Here is a 24,522-nt window from a genome sequence, read left to right as displayed (position 1 = left end):
TTCTGAAGTTACCACCATGATGCACTGACTTCCCTCACAGTCCTTGTCATCACGAGTTGTGTTTTGATGAAATGACGTCCTTCTCATCACGAGGTGTGTTTGTAATGTAATTTCCAGTTAAAGGTGTGCCTGTGTACCCGGATCCTATTTCTTTGTGTGCAACAGTCAGTTTAGCTTATGAAACATTTGCTTAGTAACCGGACACCAACGTGATCTGTTGGACAAAACATGATCTGTTGGACAAAACGTGATCTGTGATAGAGTTACTATATTTACACAACCCTTGTGATAAGGATATATGTGAGGGTTTTTATCTTTTCGAGCTCATTAATGATAGAATGTTCATATGTGACCCGATTCAAGAAGCTAGCTACTTCACTGCTTGGTTGGCAGAAATGCCTTAAAAAACAAACTTGATTGCCATTTGCAAATACGAGCCCAGTCGGTTTAGCCACGGAAAAAGCGAGTAACCTTCCCGCTAGTCATGATTGTCTGAGATAATGGATGGGCTGGATATGCCAAGAGATGAGTTCGGATTGGTCTGCCATGTAGCATGCTTCTGTCTATAACATGAGCTGCTCAGTATGTGAAGATACTGAGCAGATTTTTTTAAAAGATATGACGTTAGCAATGGACTGATCTCAACAACATTGCTGCCTTGAATTTAGCAGGCGCTATAGACAAAGATCAGTGGGAAAAAGTTGTGATGGACTACTACTACGGTCAGTGTGAACTGGAGTGACTTGACACAGGTTGCGATAAGAGTCACAGTGATAATAGTCATTGACTCAAAGCAGCATTTCAAACGTTGCTTGTTAGGGAAGGTAGTTGCAGGAACGTTGGAATGGTTTAGTCTGCTTCCTCAATAGTTGGTCCAGACGATCCACCGCCTGCAGGATCGGAGCCACCAGCACCAGGGAATCCACCAGCCTTGCCTTCAGGCATACCACCAGCACCAGGGAATCCACCAGCCATACCTTCAGACATACCACCAGCACCAGGGAATCCCCCAGCCATGCCTTCAGATATACCACCAGCACCAGGGAATCCACCAGCCATGCCTTCAGACATACCACCAGCACCCTGGTACAACTTGGTGATGATTGGGTTGCACACATTGTATAAATTGATGGTTCGGGTTAACGGATGCCATATTTTTCCATATTCTGTTCTAGTTAAAGGGTTGTTCAGATTCAAATAGATCTGTTGACCATACTTTTTGAATGGTTAGCTCAGAATAAGACCTTTCCAATAGTTGTTTATGCATTTTTTATTTATTAACTTTTACTTATTGAGGGTAGCCCAAATTAGACCAGCGTCTCATTCCCAATGGTGCCCTGAATACAAACATTTTCTCCCAAACAGGAAGAAAAACTAACATGACAAATAGAACAAGGAGAATATAAGCACAAAGAACAACTTCAACACCACATTTCACCATACAAACCATCACAATCAATCGAAAGAACTGCAATCCGCAAGGAGTCACTGGCTGTGATCGGGAGTCCCCATAGGATGGCACACAATAGGCCGGCGTCGTCCGGGTGAGGTGAGGGTTTGGCTGGGGAGCTTTATTTGGCTCATCGTGCTCTAGCAACTCCTTGTGGCGGATCAGGCGCCTACAGGCTGACCCCGGTCGTCAGTTGAATAATGTTTCCTCCGACACGTTGGTGCGGCTGGCTTCCGGGTGTTAAGAAGCGCGGTTTGGTGGGTCATGTTTCAGAGGACACATGACTCAACCTTTGCCTCCCGAGCCCATTGGGGAGTTGCAGCGATGAGACGAGATCGAAAATGTGGAGAAAAAAGGGGTAAAATACAATCTTCATTGAAATAATTCAACACCAGAGTCATAAGCTGCACTAGAGGCTCCAGGGAAACAAAATATAAGGAATGTTGTAGGTTATTCCAACAACTGGGGCAATAAAACTAAAGGAGTATTTAGCTAGATTGGTGGAGATCAAAGGGACCTCAAGCATTAAGTAATCTTACGATTGGCTTTGGCAGCTCATTCTTTCATACGTTAGTAACAAAGTTCGGTACGTTGGAAGCTGCTGTAGGAAAGCTTTGTAAACAGAAAGGGAGTAATGAAGTGATCTACGGGGCTTTAATGTGGCCAGCCAACCTTTTGATACAGGATGTGGCTGTGTAGGGTATTAAAACTGTCCCCTATGATAAAGCAAAGCGCACTATGGTAGACGGCATCCAAAGTTTGAAGAGTAGTAGCTGATGCAATCTGGTAAATGGTGTCACCATAGTCAAGAACTGTCAGGAAAGTTGACTGTACAATCTGCTTCCTGCTATTTAGGGAGAGGCAAGATCTAGTCCTAAAACAGAAGCCCACTTTGCATACAGATGAATATTACAAGTTTTAACAGGTACACATATATTATTTATATTAATAGTAAAGAGAACAGGTCCCAGTAGCTGGAAACTAGACTTGACACCATCAGAAATCACACATTGAGTCCTGTCTGACAAGATCATTCTCAAACCACTTTCAACAAGCCTGATCCAGGCCTATTTCAGTCAACCTTGGAATGAGTGTGATGGTCAACAGTGGCCAAGTCTTTGGAAATAATGTTTCTGATCAAAGAAATTGAACACATCTAAAAACAAGCGTAGCAGCTGAACCTGCTCTGTCCAGGTCTAAAACCTGATTGGTTCACATTAAGAATAGATGGGATTCTAAAACCTGATTGGTTCACATTAAGAATAGATGGGATTCTAAAACCTGATTGGTTCACATTAAGAATAGATGGGATTCTAAAACCTGATTGGTTCACATTAAGAATAGAGTGAGAAGTTTAAAAAGTTATTAGTTGACAGTTGGCCAGGGATTCTAGTACTTTGGAAAGGTAAGATAATTGGCAAATTGTACAGTAGTTATCTAAGTCAGAAAGATCTCCTCCTTTATTTAGGGGGAGGGTATGTGCTGCTTTACAGATCTTAAGGACAACACCAGAAACAACTGTAAAGTTATAATATATAGGTCAATGGTTCTGTGATCAGTGGTGCAGAGAGTAAGAAGGGATTACGTGAATCAGCTATTTTACTTTAAACCCTTTAGCATAGCACATAATAAGTACATCATAGAGATCAAATGGGGAAATGAAGATTACGTCTGTGAGTCTGTTAGTGCGTCGTTCTCTACAAGGTCATGTGACCAGGAGACTCTCTATAGTAGAATGATATGCTTTTTCAGAGATGATCATTTCTAATAATTGTCCAGCTGAAGCGAAATGGTTATTAAAAGTACCACACATGTAAATGTATTCTAGTATGGGACCAGATGCTGTGAAACCCTGCTGGGACAACAAGGGGACGGGGTTGTTTAAAATGTTTTACCACTTTACAGAAGTTAGCATATATAACACGTATGTTATAGAGATCAGTCCTTTCAGAAGTTAGCATATATAGCACGTATGTTATAGAGATCAGTCCTTTCAGAAGTTAGCATATATAACACGTATGTTATAGAGATCAGTCCTTTCAGAAGTTAGCATATATAACACGTATGTTATAGAGATCAGTCCTTTCAGAAGTTAGCATATATAGCACGTATGTTATAGAGATCAGTCCTTTCAGAAGTTAGCATATATAGCACGTATGTTATAGAGATCAGTCCTTTCAGAAGTTAGCATATATAGCACGTATGTTATAGAGATCAGTCCTTTCAGAAGTTAGCATATATAGCACGTATGTTATAGAGATCAGTCCTTTCAGAAGTTAGCATATATAACATGTATGTTATAGAGATCAGTCCTTTCAGAAGTTAGCATATATAGCACGTATGTTATAGAGATCAGTCCTTTCAGAAGTTAGCATATATAGCACGTATGTTATAGAGATCAGTCCTTTCAGAAGTTAGCATATATAGCACGTATGTTATAGAGATCAGTCCTTTCAGAAGTTAGCATATATAGCACGTATGTTATAGAGATCAGTCCTTTCAGAAGTTAGCATATATAGCGCGTATGTTATAGAGATCAGTCCTTTCAGAAGCCCAGATCATTTATTTATAAATCCCAACATTGGATGGTTCGGTAGTTGGGTTTCCCAAGGGACTCTACAGGCCACCATACCTGACCTGAGTTGTAAATATAAACAAAAAGAGTTGCCTGGTAATGTGTGTGTATGTGGTAATGTGTGTGTATCTGGTAATGTGTATCTGGTAATGTGTATCTGGTAATGTGTGTGTATCTGGTAATGTGTGTGTATCTGGTAATGTGTATCTGGTAATGTGTGTGTATCTGGTAATGTGTGTGTATCTGGTAATGTGTATCTGGTAATGTGTATCTGGTAATGTGTGTGTATCTGGTAATGTGTGTGTATCTGGTAATGTGTATCTGGTAATGTGTATCTGGTAATGTGTGTGTATGTGGTAATGTGTGTGTATCTGGTAATGTGTGTGTATCTGGTAATGTGTGTGTATCTGGTAATGTGTGTGTATCTGGTAATGTGTATCTGGTAATGTGTATCTGGTAATGTGTATCTGGTAATGTGTGTGTATCTGGTAATGTGTATCTGGTAATGTGTATCTGGTAATGTGTGTGTATCTGGTAATGTGTATCTGGTAATGTGTGTGTATCTGGTAATGTGTGTGTATCCGGTAATGTGTGTGTATCTGGTAATGTGTATCTGGTAATGTGTGTGTATCTGGTAATGTGTATCTGGTAATGTGTATGTATCTGGTAATGTGTGTGTATCTGGTAATGTGTATGTATCTGGTAATGTGTATCTGGTAATGTGTATGTATCTGGTAATGTGTGTGTATCTGGTAATGTGTGTGTATGTGGTAATGTGTGTGTATCTGGTAATGTGTATCTGGTAATGTGTGTGTATCTGGTAATGTGTATCTGGTAATGTGTATGTATCTGGTAATGTGTGTGTATCTGGTAATGTGTGTGTATGTGGTAATGTGTGTGTATCTGGTAATGTGTATCTGGTAATGTGTGTGTATCTGGTAATGTGTGTGTATCTGGTAATGTGTGTGTATCTGGTAATGTGTATCTGGTAATGTGTGTGTATCTGGTAATGTGTATCTGGTAATGTGTATGTATCTGGTAATGTGTGTGTATCTGGTAATGTGTATCTGGTAATGTGTATGTATCTGGTAATGTGTGTGTATCTGGTAATGTGTGTGTATCTGGTAATGTGTATGTATCTGGTAATGTGTGTGTATCTGGTAATGTGTGTGTATCTGGTAATGTGTATGTATCTGGTAATGTGTATCTGGTAATGTGTATGTATCTGGTAATGTATATGTATCTGGTAATGTGTGTGTATGTGGTAATGTGTGTGTATCTGGTAATGTGTGTGTATCTGGTAATGTGTATGTATCTGGTAATGTGTATCTGGTAATGTGTGTGTATCTGGTAATGTGTGTGTATCTGGTAATGTGTATGTATCTGGTAATGTGTATCTGGTAATGTGTGTGTATCTGGTAATGTGTGTGTATCTGGTAATGTGTATGTATCTGGTAATGTGTATCTGGTAATGTGTATGTATCTGGTAATGTGTGTGTATCTGGTAATGTATATGTATCTTCCAAATCTTGGAATGTTCTGAAACCATTACTGTCCATGATATCGGCATGGTTACGGATTCCACATTAGGACCATTGGGGAGATGCAAATGGCCCCCCTCCAGATAACAAGGCATTAGTGTGAAATAATATCCAACATCTGATCTGAGGCTTTTGACCATTCTTTGTTCTTAGTCATTGTTGGGGAAAAATTGGATCCAGATCAGATGTTGGGTACTATATTTATTGAATAGTATATGAATCCTATCAATTAAAATGTCAAATTTAGGCACAATAAATTGTATTTATTTATTAATTTCTCAGAGATCACATTCTATTTATATTATATAACACAATAATTCATCTTAATTTCAAAACAATCTGAGATGGTGGATGTGGAAATCTTATTTCTCCTGGTCTTCTGAGGTGAAATAGGTGTCCATGCACTGATAACCTTTAACAGCGGCCAATGCAGCCCCTGCTGCTAACGACAATGGAGAGCTGTACATGGCTCCCAACCCCAATGCAGCCATACTGGCAAACGCTGACCACTTGCACTCATTCAATTTCTCTTCTCTTCTTCTTCTTTCTTCCTCATCCTGTCTCCTCTCTCTGTCTCTTTCCTTCTTCTCCTGTTTCTTCCTCTCCTCCTCCTCTTCAATCTTCATCTGGGCCTCCTGGTACATCTCGTTGGTGTAGTGTTGTCCTCCATTCTTCTTCACCATCTCCTCTATCTTCTTCAGCAGCTCTGGAACCTGAGTGTTGTCTTCTCTCTTGTCATTGATTAGGGAGTGATATCTGCCCCCACAGATATTGATGAGTTTCCGTAACTCTTTGCTCTCAGCCAGAAACTCTTCCACTGATTTCCCCTCCAGTTGATCTCCATGTGTGAACAGCAAGATGGTGTACATTGAGGCTTCTTCTCCAAAGTTCTTCTGGATCCACTTAACAGTGTTCCTCTCCTCCTTTGTAAACCTCCCCAGTCTGATCACCAGCAGGAAGGCGTGAGGTCCTGGGACTGACATTTCTATACACCTGACTATTTCACTTTTTATCTCTTCTTTAGACATTGTTGTATCATAGAGTCCCGGGGTGTCAATGACATCAATCTTCCTCCCATCCACCACTCCACTCTGTTTCTCACTCTGTGCAGTCACAGACACTGGAGAAGCCCCCGCTTTAAACACCTCTCTCCCCAGGATGGTGTTTCCTGTTGCACTCTTCCCTGATCCAGTCTTCCCCACCAGAACTATCCTCAGGTTAGAGGGCTGCCCTGAAACTGTGGAAACAGACAAGAAATTATTGATTTTGCAATAATATGTTAAGATAAATGCACAACACAGAGGACTAAAGGTCAACGATCAATGGAAATAATGTTTTTTTCTGTAATAGGGGATTATTTATCAATGGGTCAGAGACATGGGAGGAATTTGTCTCCACATTGAGCCTGAAATAGGCCATTGGCCCAGTTTTATAGCAAGGAATTATAATTGGTCAACTATAGGCTAGGGTAGGTTTATACAACTACATCCTGTCCCTTTGTTCCGTGGAAAGAATCACGGAGGAGAGAATCACTGAGGACAGGGGAGAATGAACATCTACCTCTCAGCAAAACATATATGATTTGTCCTCTTTGAATAAACCTATTTTTCTCCCCCTCATTTGCTTTGGGGTCTGTGTTATTGAAGAGTAACATCAATTGCTAACACTTGGTGCCGTGACCCAGATGAATTGGTCGTAACCAACAACAAGGAAAGACTCAACTGTGTATTGATCCAGGGGAAAGAGAGAGAGAGTTTTGAGCCCATTGGATTCAACTCTTAATTTCCTGATTGACTGCTAACATATTGCTGGGTGAGTCTAGACCGATTACTTTTTATTATTTTTATTTTACCGTTATTTGACCAGGTTGTCTGAGAACACGTTCTCATTTACAGCAACGACCTGGGGAATCGTTGCAGGGGAGAGGAGGGGGATGAATGAGCCCATTGTTAGCTGGTAATGATTAGGTGATCATGATGGTATGAGGGACAGCTTGAGAATTTAGCCAGGACACCGGGGTTAACACCCCTACTCCTACGATAAGTGCCAAGGGATCTTTAATGACCTCAGAGAGTCAGGACACCCGTTTAACGTCCCATCTGAAAGACGGCACCCTACACAGGGCAGCGTCCCTCCAAGGTTTAGAGCAGAGGTGGTTAGACACAGTAGGTTACCCAACATGGAAGATGAAGGTGCTCCATTTTTGGAGGAATTGAGTGTAATCACCCAGCAGTGAAAAACTTTTGTTTCCACAACTATGGACTGGGAAAGACAAAACTAGGACGACATCATCGACAGGCTGTCACGACTGGACAGAGACATCAATCAACATAATAAACCGGCTGTTAACTAGTGATTATGTTAAGATTGATTGTTTTTTCTAAAGATAGTTTAATGTTAGCTAGCACCTTACCGTGGCTCCTTGCTGCACTCACGTAACAGGTGGTCAGCCTGCCACTCAGTCTCCTCGTGGAGATCAATGTAATCGGCCATAATCGGCGTCCAAAAATGACGATTACCGATTGTTATGAAAACTTGAAATCGGCCCTAATTAATAGGCCATCGACCTCTATTTGGGACACATAGTTTATCGTTTTGTGGGCAAACGGTGAAATCCTGGTGTGCGGAAAGAGTCTGAGGCTGTTGTGGCAAATTGCAACTCTGTATGGAAAACAACACCAAGAGACGTGTGAAAGTACAGATACGACGAGCCCCTCCAGGACCCTGCAGACATCTACAGCTTGACTACAATACGCTGCCCAAATGTAAAGGACAGGAAGATGTGCTGGTCGTTGTTGATCGTTTCTCACGATGAGTTGAAGCCCACCCTACTGAGAACGGAAACGCACAAAACACAGCTAAAAGTGGGTGATGGGTAACAAACACATGGAACAGAGACGCGAGACTCCTGAAGGGGGAAGTGACGTAGTACCAGGACAGTGGGTGATGGTAACAAACACATGGAACAGAGACGTGAGATTCCTGAAGGGGGAAGTGACGTAGTACCAGGACAGTGGGTGATGGGTAACAAACACATGTAACAGAGACGTGAGACTCCTGAAGGGGGAAGTGACGTAGTACCAGGACAGTGGGTGATGGTAACAAACACATGGAACAGAGACGTGAGACTCCTGGAGGGGGACTTGACGTAGTACCAGGACAGTGGGTGATGGGTAACAAACACATGGAACAGAGACGTGAGACTCCTGAAGGGGGAAGTGACGTAGTACCAGGACAGTGGGTGATGGGTAACAAACACATGTAACAGAGACGTGAGACTCCTGAAGGGGGAAGTGACGTAGTACCAGGACAGTGGGTGATGGTAACAAACACATGGAACAGAGACGTGAGACTCCTGGAGGGGGACTTGACGTAGTACCAGGACAGTGGGTGATGGTAACAAACACATGTGACAGACACAATAGGGCCAAAATGGGAAGGTCATTATCAAGTGTTGCTCATAATAAGGTCAGCAGTGAAAGTCCAGGGAAAATCCCGATGGATACATGTCACTGATTGCAAGGTTTTCCATGTTGATGACAAAGCGGAGCCTGGAGAATAAAGAACTGATTGATTAGCAATCAGGGGACAATCTCAGGTGAAGAAGTATACTAAGATGATCAGAACCTGATAAGCTTCTATATGTTGTACTCCGCAGTCGTCATATTAGGGAAATCTAGGTGAAATGTGTAACGTTTTCATGAAAATCGGGACATGCTTACTCTATGTGAAATATACATTTCTCTTGAAACCAGGACGTTACTTTCATTATTGTTTCCTTCGTTACAGGTTATGAGAATCTACCTTCTGAAGCTGCAGCAATATCCCTTGACTGTACCTGAAATGATACAAGATCACCGGTGAAGTGTTCATTAGAGAAGTCCTTATCAACCAGTGGAACGGAAGAAGAATTCCTCACTACCGGCAGACTGTCAGAACATCATCTCTAATAGTTATCTATGTTGGACTGATACCAGTGTGGAAGAGCTGGTCACTTTGGTGAATGATTACCTTGTCAATAGGACAATTGACTATTGTTGTCTTGTAGACAATTATTTTTCCGTGTGAGTTTCCTCAAATTCAGGATGTGGTAGGACTTGTAAGGGACATCATCATTACACCTGTTAATACTTATTTTCTATAACTTTGTTTGAAATCTATTTCTTATTGTAACATCAGGTAAAACATTGTCACGCCCTGACCTTAGAGATCCTTTTTATGCCTCTATTTTGGTTTGGTCAGAGAGTGAGTTGGGGTTCTATGTCTGGTGTTCTATGTTTTCTTTACTGTGTGTTTGGCCAGGTATGGTTCTCAATCAGAGGCAGCTGTTGTCTCTGCTTGAGAACCATACTTAGGTAGCCTTTTCCCACCTGTCTGTTGTGGGTAGTTGTTTTCTGTTTTGTGTCTACACCAGCCAGAACTGTTTCATTTCATTCACTCGCATTGTTGTTTCAGTGTTCAGTTGATTTATTAAATTACAAGGAACACTTACCACGCTGCGTTTTGGTGACCTTCTTTCCAGGGCGAACGTTACAAATATGTCCTTTGTGTTTTATAGAAATGTAATGTGTTTAATGTGAATGATTTTATGTTTAATGCTAATGTTTTCTATTATTTTCCAAAAATACATTTGAAGTATATTTCTTTTTAAATGGTCTAGGGGGAGTGTAAGAATATTTTACGATAACTACACAACGCAGAGGACGAGAGGTCAATCGATTACTTATGATCAATGAAAATAGTGTTTTTTTCTGTCATTGGGAATTACTGATCAATGGGTCAGAGACATGGGAGAAATTTGTCTAGACATTGAGACTGAAATAGGTTACTTGTTATTTTGCCATTGGCCCAGTTTTATTGCAAGGAATTCTAACTGGTCAACCACAGGCTATGGTTGGGTTATAACACTACATCCTGTCCCTTTGTTCTGTGGAGAGAATCACTGAGGAGAGAATCACTGAGGACAGGGGAGAATGAACATCTACCTCTCAGCATAACATCTATGATTTGTCCTCTTTGAATAAACCTATTTTTCTCCTGCTGATTTGGGGTCTGTGCTATTGAAGAGTAACATCAACTGCTAACACTGATAGTGAGTGTCTTGATAAAAGGTTACTGAAAACTCTGTAAGTCCATGCATATATATATATGCGTGTGTGTGTGTGTGTGTGTGTGTGTGTGTGTGTGTGTGTGTGTGTGTGTGTGTGTGTGTGTGTGTGTGTGTGTGTGTGTGTCTTTCCTGGTTGAGGGTTGACAATACATTAACTGCTTCTCTTCTAGTCAAATAGTCAAATAACATTCAGCTTATACACCAATATATACCCAACAGGACATGCCACCAGAGGTCTCTTCACAGTCCCCTAGTTCAACATTAAACAAATAATTAAAAAAGATGAATCAACTTCTCATGGAATGGCAGGACATGTGAAGGGACACACAAACAAACAAACATTTTTTTTGTATTGTATTACTATTATAATAATAATATTTATACATTTATTTGTGTGACTGTCCTTGTCCTTGTTGTTTTCTGTTGACCCCAGGAAGAATATCTGCTGCCACTGGAAAAGATAATGGGATCCAAAAAAATGTGTGTGTGTGTGTGTGTGTGTGTGTGTGTGTGTGTGTGTGTGTGTGTGTGTGTGTGCGTGTGTGTGTGTGTGTGTGTGTGTGTGTGTGTGTGTGTGTGCGTGTGTGTGTGTGTGTGTGTGTGTGTGTGCGTGCGTGCGTGTGTGTGTGTGTGTGTGTGTGTGTGTGTGTGTGTACCTTGGCATTCACCAGTGAAGTCTTGCAAACAGAGTGTCAACAGGAACAGAATCCTTCCTCTTCCTCGTTCCATTACTAAAACTGCAGCCAATCAAAAACTTGGAAACAGACAATGACGTCATTGCAAAAAACAAAGTCCACATTTCTTCGGTGCCTCATGCAGTGTTCTGCAAAGTTTCTACTTTTACAGATAATAATTTAATAATTGAAAAAACTATTAAACTATAAACTATAAAAATAGTAATGATATGCTGTACAACTGTTGTAAAACACAGTACATTCCCTAAGATAGGGCGTACATAATGTACTCATATAGGGCGTGTCAAATGACATTCTAAACATGGTTATTCTACCGTTGCCTGCCTGCTGCTGTTAAGACCAGATAGACCAGTTAGAGGTTGTGTTCCCATTACCATTAAACATCACATCTACTGTGTAGACAGACAGGAAGAGTTGAAACAATAATTAAGTGGAATCAGTATAACTGAAACCAGTACTAAATGTGTAAATCAGGAGGTGTCTGAACACAAAGCACAGTGTTCCTCTGTTCCTCTGTTCAGATGTTGCTGACGCCAGATCTTACAACACCTGGATAGGTATTTTACATATCAGCTAACCACATCATGTGTTTTAGCAATCTATCAGTCATCCATTGGTTGATGCATGCAACCTCTAAGCAGTGGAACGTGACCTTAGTCAGTACTGATAAAAACCTGCAGGTGTGTCCCTCACAGCAATAACCTGCTATAAGATGGGTGTTGACCCAATATCAGCCTCCTTGAACAAGGTAAGTATACTGCACTATCTCTCCACTAATCAATGTACAGTATACTGCACTATCTCTGCACTAAACAAGGTACAGTATACTACACTATCTCTGCACTAAACAAGGACCAGTATACTACACTATCTCTGCACTAAACAAGGTACAGTATACTGCACTATCTCTGCACTAATCAATGTACAGTATACTACACTATCTCTGCACTAAACAAGGTACAGTATACTGCACTATCTCTGCACTAAACAATGTACAGTATACTGCACTATCTCTGCACTAATCAATGTACAGTATACTACACTATCTCTGCACTAAACAAGGTACAGTATACTGCACTATCTCTGCACTAATCAATGTACAGTATACTACACTATCTCTACACTAAACAAGGTACAGTATACTGCACTATCTCTGCACTAAACAAGGTACAGTATACTGCACTATCTCTGCACTAATCAATGTACAGTATACTACACTATCTCTGCACTAATCAAGGTACAGTATACTACACTATCTCTGCACTAATCAATGTACAGTATACTACACTATCTCTGCACTAAACAAGGTACAGTATACTGCACTATCTCTGCACTAATCAATGTACAGTATACTACACTATCTCTGCACTAAACAAGGTCCAGTATACTGCACTATCTCTGCACTAATCAATGTACAGTATACTACACTATCTCTGCACTAATCAAGGTACAGTATACTACACTATCTCTGCACTAATCAAGGTACAGTATACTACACTATCTCTGCACTAATCAAGGTACAGTATACTGCACTATCTTTGCACTAAACAAGATACAGTATACTACACTATCTCTGCACTAAACAAGGTACAGTATACTGCACTATCTCTGCACTAAACAAGATACAGTATACTGCACTATCTCTGCACTAAACAAGGTACAGTATACTACACTATCTCTGCACTAAACAAGGTACAGTATACTGCACTATCTCTGCACTAAACAAGGTACAGTATACTGCACTATCTCTGCACTAAACAAGGTACAGTATACTGCACTATCTCTGCACTAAACAAGATACAGTATACTACACTATCTCTGCACTAAACAGGGTACAGTATACTGCACTATCTCTGCACTAAACAAGGTACAGTATACTGCACTATCTCTGCACTAATCAATGTACAGTATACTACACTATCTCTGCACTAATCAAGGTACAGTATACTACACTATCTCTGCACTAATCAATGTACAGTATACTACACTATCTCTGCACTAAACAAGGTCCAGTATACTGCACTATCTCTGCACTAAACAAGGTACAGTATACTACACTATCTCTGCACTAAACAAGGACCAGTATACTACACTATCTCTGCACTAAACAAGGTACAGTATACTGCACTATCTCTGCACTAATCAATGTACAGTATACTACACTATCTCTGCACTAAACAAGGTACAGTATACTGCACTATCTCTGCACTAAACAATGTACAGTATACTGCACTATCTCTGCACTAATCAATGTACAGTATACTACACTATCTCTGCACTAAACAAGGTACAGTATACTGCACTAACTCTGCACTAATCAATGTACAGTATACTACACTATCTCTACACTAAACAAGGTACAGTATACTGCACTATCTCTGCACTAAACAAGGTACAGTATACTGCACTATCTCTGCACTAATCAATGTACAGTATACTACACTATCTCTGCACTAATCAAGGTACAGTATACTACACTATCTCTGCACTAATCAATGTACAGTATACTACACTATCTCTGCACTAAACAAGGTACAGTATACTGCACTATCTCTGCACTAATCAATGTACAGTATACTACACTATCTCTGCACTAAACAAGGTCCAGTATACTGCACTATCTCTGCACTAATCAATGTACAGTATACTACACTATCTCTGCACTAATCAAGGTACAGTATACTACACTATCTCTGCACTAATCAAGGTACAGTATACTACACTATCTCTGCACTAATCAAGGTACAGTATACTGCACTATCTTTGCACTAAACAAGATACAGTATACTACACTATCTCTGCACTAAACAAGGTACAGTATACTGCACTATCTCTGCACTAAACAAGATACAGTATACTGCACTATCTCTGCACTAAACAAGGTACAGTATACTACACTATCTCTGCACTAAACAAGGTACAGTATACTGCACTATCTCTGCACTAAACAAGGTACAGTATACTGCACTATCTCTGCACTAAACAAGGTACAGTATACTGCACTATCTCTGCACTAAACAAGATACAGTATACTACACTATCTCTGCACTAAACAGGGTACAGTATACTGCACTATCTCTGCACTAAACAAGGTACAGTATACTGCACTATCTCTGCACTAATCAATGTACAGTATACTACACTATCTCTGCACTAATCAAGGTACAGTATACTACACTATCTCTGCACTAATCAATGTACAGTATACTACACTATCTCTGCACTAAACAAGGTACAGTATACTGCACTATCTCTGCACTAATCAATGTACAGTATACTACACTATCTCTGCACTAAACAAGGTCCAGTATACTGCACTATCTCTGCACTAATCAATGTACAGTATACTACACTATCTCTGCACTAATCAAGGTACAGTATACTACACTATCTCTGCACTAATCAAGGTACAGTATACTACACTATCTCTGCACTAATCAAGGTACAGTATACTGCACTATCTCTGCACTAAACAAGATACAGTATACTACACTATCTCTGCACTAAACAAGGTACAGTATACTGCACTATCTCTGCACTAAACAAGATACAGTATACTGCACTATCTCTGCACTAAACAAGGTACAGTATACTACACTATCTCTGCACTAAACAAGGTACAGTATACTGCACTATCTCTGCACTAAACAAGGTACAGTATACTGCACTATCTCTGCACTAAACAAGGTACAGTATACTGCACTATCTCTGCACTAAACAAGATACAGTATACTACACTATCTCTGCACTAAACAGGGTACAGTATACTGCACTATCTCTGCACTAAACAAGATACAGTATACTGCACTATCTCTGCACTAAACAAGGTACAGTATACTGCACTATCTCTGCACTAAACAAGGTACAGTATACTGCACTATCTCTGCACTAAACAAGGTACAGTATACTACACTATCTCTGCACTAATCAAGGTACAGTATACTACACTATCTCTGCACTAAACAAGGTACAGTATACTACACTATCTCTGCACTAAACAATGTACAGTATACTACACTATCTCTGCACTAAACAAGGTAAATGTTTCAGGTAAAAGTCTAACCATGTTTCTCTTTTCACTGTTCTACAATATTAAACTGTATGTATGAATACACACATATAGCAAAATGTGATTGTTAACAGCTACATGATTTTACTGTTTTGACATTTTGATGATAAGTAGTGTAATCATGACTATTTATGCATACATGTTAACAGACCTGGTATCAATAAAATGTCTACTTAATATTGTGCTACAGTTATTCAAGTAGTGTAGAGTAGATTGTTGTACAACATTTAATTAGTAAGGTAGTTAAGTTGATTACTCACTTTTAGTGTGGTTGCACAGATCTATATATTGTTGTCCCCTGTTGTCACAGAGAGAGCTGAAGCAGTGGGCCTTAAGGACCAATGGAATGGTCTAAAACTCATGCGACACTAAAGCACCCAACGTGTCTCACGGTACATTCTGTTAAGTTTCATTTTCCCAGAAACTAGTCATTTCTAGCCAATGAGAGAGTGTTGCTAGGCAAACATTATTCTACTCAGGACAGATAGGATCTGAATTCTGATTGGGTGTCGCATTTTTAACCTTGGATGCTTGCCAGAATCAGAAGATGTGAGGTGTCACGTTCTGACCTTAATTCCTTTGTTGTGTATTTATTTAGTATGGTCAGGGCGTGAGTTGGGGTGGGCAGTCTATGTTTGTGTTTCTATGTGGGTTTTTGTGTTTGGCCTGGTATGGTTCTCAATCAGAGGCAGGTGTCGTTAGTTGTCTCTGATTGAGAATCATACTTAGGTAGCCTTGTTCCACCTGTGTTTGGTGGGTGTTTATTTTCTGTTTTGTGTGTCATCACTAGACAGGACTGTTTCGTTTGTTCGTTCTTCCTAGTTGTTATTTTGTTTAGTGTTCAGTTTTGATTATATTAAAAATCATGACCACTTACCACGCTGCACCTTGGTGCATTTCACCTTCTTCCACCGACGACGGCCGTTACAATAGGCCACATCTTTGGGTAAAATGAAAGACATAGACTTAGTCTCCTTCTGGGAGAAAAAGGTTACAAATTAAATAACAAATAAAACTACATTTTCAAATGTAATGTTATATGTGTCTAGCCTGGTCCCAGATCAGTTTGTTCTCTTTCCAACTCCATAGAGTACCACAGTATGAGTCACAATACCCATAAAACCCAGCTGTCAAACAGGGAAACGGTTCCAATCATTTTTCTACCATTCATTTTTCACATAAAGGATTATAGAAACACTTAAAATCGCAATCACACTGCACACTGCCCTAACCCATCTTGACAAGAGGAATACCTATGTATGAATGCTGTTCATCGACTACAGCTCATCATTTAACACCACAGTACCCTCCAAACTCGTCATTAAGCTCGAGACCCCGGGTCTCGACCAAGCCCTGTGCAACTGGGTTTTGGACTTCCTGACGGGACGCCCCCAGGTGGTGAGGGTAGGAAACAACATCTCCACCCGGCTGATCCTCAACACTGGGGGCCACAAGGGTGCGTTCTCAGCCCTCTCCTATACTCCCTGTTCACCCCTGACTGCGTGGCCATGCACGCGTCCAAAATAATCATCAAGTTTGCAGACGACATTACAGTGGTAGGCTTGATTACCAACAACAACGAGACGGCCTACAGGGAGGAGGTGAGGGCCCTCGGAGTGTGGTGTCAGGAAAATAACCTCAAACTCAACGTCAACAAAACAAAGGAGATGATCCTGGACTTCAGGAAACAGCAGAGGGAGCATCCCCCCATCCACATTGATGGGACAGCAGTGAAGGTGGAAAGTTTTAAGTTCCTCTGCGTACACATCACGGACAAACTGAAATGGCCCACCCACACAGACAGCATGGTGAAGAAGGCGCAACAGCGCATCACCGGGGGCAAACTACCTGCCCTCCAGGACACCTACACCACCCAATGTCTCAGGAAGGCCAAAAAGATCATCAAGGACAACAACCACCCGAGCCACTGCCTGTTCACCCCACTACCATCCAGAAGGCGAGGTCAGTACAGGTGCATCAATGCTGGGACTGAGAGACTGAAAAACAGCTTCTATCTCAAGGATTCAGACTGTTAAACAGCCATCACTAACATTGAGTGACTGCTGCCAACATACTGACTCAAATCTCTAGCCTCTTTATTAATTAAAAAATGGATGTAATAAATGTGTCACTAATCACTTTAAACAATGCCACTTTATATAATGTTTACATACCCTATATTACTCATCTCATATGTATATACTGTACTTTATACCATCTACTGCATCTTGCCTATGCCGTTCGGCCATCGCTCATCCATATATTTATATGTACATATTCTTAATCATTCCTTTACACTTGTGTGTATTAGGTAGTTGTTGTGAGATTGTTAGATTACTTGTTGGTTATTACTGCACGGTCGGAACTAGAAGAACAAGCATTTCGCTACACTCACATTAACACCTGCTAAACATGTGTATGTGACTAATAACATCTGCTAACCATGTGTATGTGACCAATAACATCTGCTAACCATGTGACCAATAACATCTGCTAACCATGTGTATGTGACCAATAACATCTGCTAAACATGTGTATGTGACCAATAACATCTGCTAACCATGTGTATGTGACCAATAACATCTGCTAACCATGTGACCAATAACATCTGCTAACCATGTGTATGTGACCAATAACATCTGCTAACCATGTGACCAATAACATCTGCTAACCATGTGTATGTGACCAATAACATCTGCTAAACATGTGTATGTGACCAATAACATCTGCTAACCATGTGACCAATAACATCTGCTAACCATGTGTATGTGACCAATAACATCTGCTAACCATGTGTATGTGACCAATAACATCTGCTAACCATGTGTATGTGACCAATAACATCTGCTAAACATGTGTATGTGACCAATAACGTCTGCTAACCATGTGTATGTGACCAATAACATCTGCTAACCATGTGTATGTGACCAATAACATCTGGTGACCATGTGTATGTGACCAATAACATCTGCTAAACATGTGTATGTGACAAATAACATCTGCTAACCATGTGTATGTGACCAATAACATCTGCTAACCATGTGTATGTGACCAATAACATCTGCTAACCATGTGTATGTGACCAATAACATCTGATTTGATTTGACATGTGTTTTCTCTTTGGCAAAATGTGTTGAAATGCAGGACGTTAGCTGTTTTCCTTTTGGGGGGGCCCCTGGAGATGGTGGTAGAGTAGCACTTAAAGCTGGAGAACAACTGGTCTTCACAGCACAGTACAATAATCAATAATGCTTGCCATTGATCTCACAATGGCAAGCATATAGCGTGTGATTAATAGCACTGTGTTTCTTCTGAGGAGGGTTAAGGATGGCTAACTGCTAAATTATGATTTTTCAAATACATTATTATCATTATTATAGAATTATTCAAGACAAAATGAAGAAATGTCTTGCTCAACTAGGCTTCCTGCAAAATGGCGGGCAGCCGCCAGCAGGCTCAACACAACCTCCGTCCACGACTAGGGGCTGATCTTGACGGGAGGATCAGCCCCCAAAGATATTCAGGATTATGAGTGTTTTGCATTAGAATCTCTATATAAAAACGTGGTAACTTCCTTCCATGATACACCGCCTGCATGATACACCGCCTGTCTGATACACCGCCTGTCTGATACACCGCCTGCATGATACACCGCCTGCATGATACACCGCCTGCATGATACACCGCCTGTCTGATACACCGCCTGCATGATACACCGCCTGCATGATACACCGCCTGTCTGATACACCGTCTGCATGATACACCGCCTGTCTGATACACCGCCTGTCATTGTAAATGTATAAACAAACATTTTAAAATCATCTTTGTGAAAAGCTAATAGATAGAAAAAGGAACATGTTCATATTTCGTGATATTTTCTCTAGGTTCAATGTGAGTTAAACAAAAAAGTAAATCACTCACCATGATTGTCCTACTAAAGGTTCCACTCCTGCAGCCTTTCTTAAACCAGATTGACCTAGAGACCAGCAAGGCATGGCCTTCTTTCTCTGCGCACCACTTTGGTAATACATTATTGAGCCAGAGACCAGCAAGGCATGGCCTTCTTTCTCTGCGCACCACTTTGGTAATACATTATTGAGCCAGAGACCAGCAAGGCATGGCCTTCTTTCTCTGCGCACCACTCTGGTAATACATTATTGAGACAGAGACCAGCAAGGCATGGCCTTCTTTCTCTGCGCACCACTTTGGTAATACATTATTGAGCCAGAGACCAGCAAGGCATGGCCTTCTTTCTCTGGGCACCACTTTGGTAATACATTATTGAGCCAGAGACCAGCAAGGCATGGCCTTCTTTCTCTGGGCACCACTTTGGTAATACATTATTGAAAATTGCTTTTTCTTCATAAAAAACACACATTTTATTTATTGTATTTTTTACTTTAAACTAAATTAATGAATTATGTGTTTACTTGGCTGCCTTCATGGTTTGTCTGTGTCTATCTGTCTGCCTGCCTGTCTGTCTGTCTGTAATTTTGTCTGTGTTGCTCTCATGTCTTTCTCTATGCTTTCATCATGGTCGGTCGGTCAGTCGGTTGGCCCTTATTAAAATAATGTTATCATTATACACAATCACCTTACCTGTGCTGTCAATACAAACTATGTAACAACAACTGAATATGTATAAACAAATAACAAGACATTATAAAGAATAGTAAAAGATGTTTGACTCACCTAATCAGTGAGATGGGTGTGCCTGTCTCTTAAACACCAGCATGTCGTTGCAGCAGGAGAGGAGAAGCTGGTCTCCCAGAAGTAGAATGAAAGGGAATTAACATCTTCACCGCCAACTAGCTAAGTTGTGGGTTTTCTCCACTGCTGAACAGCCAGAATGTGGAAAGGCGCATCTCATTAAAACTAGTGTGCATGCATTGGTCACAGGACAGCTCCAATAGTTAATCCTCTAGAACCGGTGACAAGCTGTGATGCAATGTTTATGCCCGTAAACATTGCGATGTATTTTAAATCTTGCCCCGCTACTGAAGCGACAAGTGTAGTGTTTGTAACGCAAGATAGAGATCACATTTATTTTGGGAGATTGCAAAATATGACTTTTTTCATTCAAGAAAGGATAAATATATTGTTTCAGATGATAATAAAACACGTTTTGTACAGTTACTTTTGATTTAACTTGTTTCTCTAACTTTATAGCAAGTCAAGCTATCTTGCAGGGTCAAAGTATGCGAAGTCCGACTCGCAACAAAGCCTTCAACCACAAGGGGGCTTTCCATTCCACTCCTCTCAGGACGTCCCCATTGAAATGCATGACATCCGGCGCAAGGTAACGGAGTGCTTATGGGTAATGTGAACAATGCTTGAGTCTATTTAGTGCCGGTGAACGGATTACGCATTCACTGCTTTCCCTGGCGTGGATCAGATTGTGAAGGAAATTAATTATTGAATTTGACCAGATGTGATCCCATCTGTTTATGCAAATGATCCATATCCACATCACCCTGGTCATGTGATCCATATCCACATCACCCTGGTCATGTGATCCATATCCACATCACCCTGGTCATGTGATCCATATCCACATCACCCTGGTCATGTGATCCATATCCACATCACCCTGGTCATGTGATCCATATCCACATCACCCTGGTCATGTGATCCATATCCACATCACCCTGGTCATGTGATCCATATCCACATCACCCTGGTCATGTGATCCATATCCACATCACCCTGGTCATGTGATCCATATCCACATCACCCTGGTCATGTGATCCAAATCCACAACACCCTGGTCATGTGATCCATATCCACATCACCCTGGTCATGTGATCCATATCCACATCACCCTGGTCATGTGATCCATATCCACATCACCCTGGTCATGTGATCCAAATCCACAACACCCTGGTCATGTGATCCATATCCACATCACCCTGGTCATGTGATCCATATCCACATCACCCTGGTCATGTGATCCATATCCACAACACCCTGGTCATGTGATCCATATCCACATCACCCTGGTCATGTGATCCATATCCACATCACCCTGGTCATGTGATCCATATCCACATCACCCTGGTCATGTGATCCATATCCACATCACCCTGGTCATGTGATCCATATCCACATCACCCTGGTCATGTGATCCATATCCACATCACCCTGGTCATGTGATCCAAATCCACAACACCCTGGTCATGTGATCCAAATCCACATCACCCTGGTCATGTGATCCAAATCCACATCACCCTGGTCATGTGATCCATATCCACATCACCCTGGTCATGTGATCCATATCCACATCACCCTGGTCATGTGATCCATATCCACATCACCCTGGTCATGTGATCCATATCCACATCACCCTGGTCATGTGATCCATATCCACATCACCCTGGTCATGTGATCCATATCCACATCACCCTGGTCATGTGATCCATATCCACATCACCCTGGTCATGTGATCCAAATCCACAACACCCTGGTCATGTGATCCAAATCCACATCACCCTGGTCATGTGATCCAAATCCACATCACCCTGGTCATGTGATCCATATCCACAACACCTTCGTCAGTCAGAGTTGAGAATAGGGGGGAAATATTGAAAATGTCTCCATCCACTTGGTATCTCCAGACACCCCGTTTTTCTTCAAATCTGCAAATCATTGTATATAAAAGAAGTTGGGCTACATTTGAAATGTCTCATCTAATTTAATTGCCAACTAATTTGAAGCACAGGCTCTGTCTAAAACCTAAGGTTCAGTATCTTCTGCCACATCCTGGATCTGATACAAGACAGTGGGATTTCCCCTTTGCCTGTGGACTTCAATACACAACACCTTTTTTTTTGTTGCCTTTATTTAACTAGGCAGTTAAGAACAAATTCTTATTTTCAATGACAGCCTAGGAACAGTGGGTTAACTGCCTGTTCGGGGGCAGAACGACAGATTTGTTCCTTGTCAGCTCAGGGGTTTGAACTTGCAACCTACCGGTTACAAGTCCACCACTCTAACCACTAGGCTACGCTGCTGTATGTGACCTTTCCAAGCTAAACTGCTACACACAGACTACATCGTTGTCACCATATCAGCTAAAGTAACATCATAGTTAACATAGCTAATAGAACTAACGTGTTAGTAAACCTGCTACAATCATGCAGTAATGTTACAGTGTACAGTCAGTAAGCAGTTTAGCACTTACACCGTTGGGTCCCGGTGGCAATACATTTGCAAAAACAAAAAGCTTACCTTAGAAGAGTTGCAGTGTTGAGGTGGATAATCATATCCAGCTAGCTAACATAGCACCCTTCTGTTATAGCCAGCTAGCTAACATAGCACCCCTCTGTTATAGCCAGCTAGCTAACATAGCACCCCTCTGTTATAGCCAGCTAGCTAACATAGCACCCCTCTGTTATAGCCAGATAGCTAACATAGCACCCCTCTGTTATAGCCAGCTAGCTAACATAGCACCCCTCTGTTATAGCCAGCTAGCTAACATAGCACCCCTCTGTTATAGCCAGATAGCTAACATAGCACCCCTCTGTTATAGCCAGCTAGCTAACATAGCACCCCTCTGTTATAGCCAGCTAGCTAACATAGCACCCCTCTGTTATAGCCAGCTAGCTAACATAGCACCCCTCTGTTATAGCCAGATAGCTAACATAGCACCCCTCTGTTATAGCCAGCTAGCTAACATAGCACCCCTCTGTTATAGCCAGATAGCTAACATAGCACCCCTCTGTTTGAGCAGGGTGTTCCAGTAGGCTAAACTAGATAGCTGCATTTACAAACTAAGTAAGTGGATTTTTTTTTTGTCTCTCTCTCTCTCTCTCTTTTGCTTCTCCTTAATTTTGGAAGAAATTAATTTGTTCAAAACTGTTCAGCTATTAACTTCCTCTCTCTTTGAGTCAACTACTCACCACATGTTATACACAATTTACCTGTAGCTTATGCTTTCAGTACTGGATTCATTCTCTGATCCTTTGATTGGGTGGACCACATGTTAGTTCAGGTTGCAAGAGCTCTAATAGGTTGGAGGATGTTCCCCGGAAGTTGTCATAATTACTGTGTAAGTCTATGGAAGGGGGTGAGAAGCATGAACCTCCTAGGTTTTGTATTGAAGTCAATGTACCCAGAGGACGGAAGCTAGCTGTCCTCTGGCTACACCATGGTGCTACCTTACAGAATGCTGTTGAGGCTACTGTAGACCTTCACTGCAAAACAGTGTATTTTACAGGATATATTTAGTATCGTTTTTATCTCAAAAAGGACAACTTTAAATGTTTTGCGATTTTTATTTGTATGAAATTCTCTGAGGAGAATGGTGGGAAAAATTGCCTTTAAATTTGAATCCCACTATAGCACGGATCTTCAGCCGCCCGGATTGAATACAGCCCTTAAGCACATCGACTGAACACACACATTCCACTGAATTATTGTGTAGACAGAAAGACAGGTGCTGCAAATTGTTGTGATTTAAGTTGCGAGTTAACACAAAAATAAATCCTGCTGTAAAAACGTTTTTTTTTTTAAACTACTATGCAATCTGGAAAATATATTTCTAGGACTGTATCAGGATGTGTAAAAACAACTGGAAACAGGACTATTCATAACAACAGTTGTGTTTTATATCCCTATACAGCCAGTACCCACTACCCATAATACATACACCCCACTAAATACATACACTACCATTTAATACATGCTATATATCCCCACTAGATACATACACTACCATTTATTATATACTAAATATATCTCCACTAAATACATACACTACCATTTATTATATACTAAATATATCTCCACTAAATACATACACTACCATTTATTATATACTAAATATATCTCCACTAAATACATACACTACCATTTAATACATGCTATATATCCCCACTAGATACATACACTACCATTTATTATATACTAAATATATCTCCACTAAATACATACACTACCATTTAATACATGCTAAATATATCCCCACTAGATACATACACTACCATTTAATACATGCTATATATCCCCACTAGATACATACACTACCATTTAATACATGCTATATATCCCCACTAAATACATACACTACCATTTATTATATACT

The 24,522-nt window shown here is 40.8% G+C and overlaps 1 protein-coding gene across 1 annotated transcript; it reads right to left on the bottom strand.

Moving 5' to 3' along the window:
- Positions 1–5,808: 5,808 nt before the first annotated feature.
- LOC118940271 (GTPase IMAP family member 7) lies at positions 5,809–15,839 on the bottom strand. The gene is made up of 3 exons (XM_090195201.1): positions 15,701–15,839; positions 11,333–11,430; positions 5,809–6,803 (listed from the first exon to the last, which is right to left on the bottom strand). Exons 2-3 carry the CDS (start codon positions 11,403–11,405, stop codon positions 5,929–5,931), a joined length of 948 nt encoding a protein of 315 aa, XP_090051327.1. The 5' UTR covers positions 11,406–11,430; positions 15,701–15,839; the 3' UTR covers positions 5,809–5,928.
- Positions 15,840–24,522: the final 8,683 nt, after the last annotated feature.

This window comes from Oncorhynchus mykiss, chromosome 13 (genome assembly GCF_057628025.1).
Source record: "Oncorhynchus mykiss isolate SJ-2025 chromosome 13, ASM5762802v1, whole genome shotgun sequence".
Lineage (NCBI taxonomy): Eukaryota > Metazoa > Chordata > Actinopteri > Salmoniformes > Salmonidae > Oncorhynchus > Oncorhynchus mykiss.
This window is presented reverse-complemented; position numbering and strand designations above follow the sequence as displayed.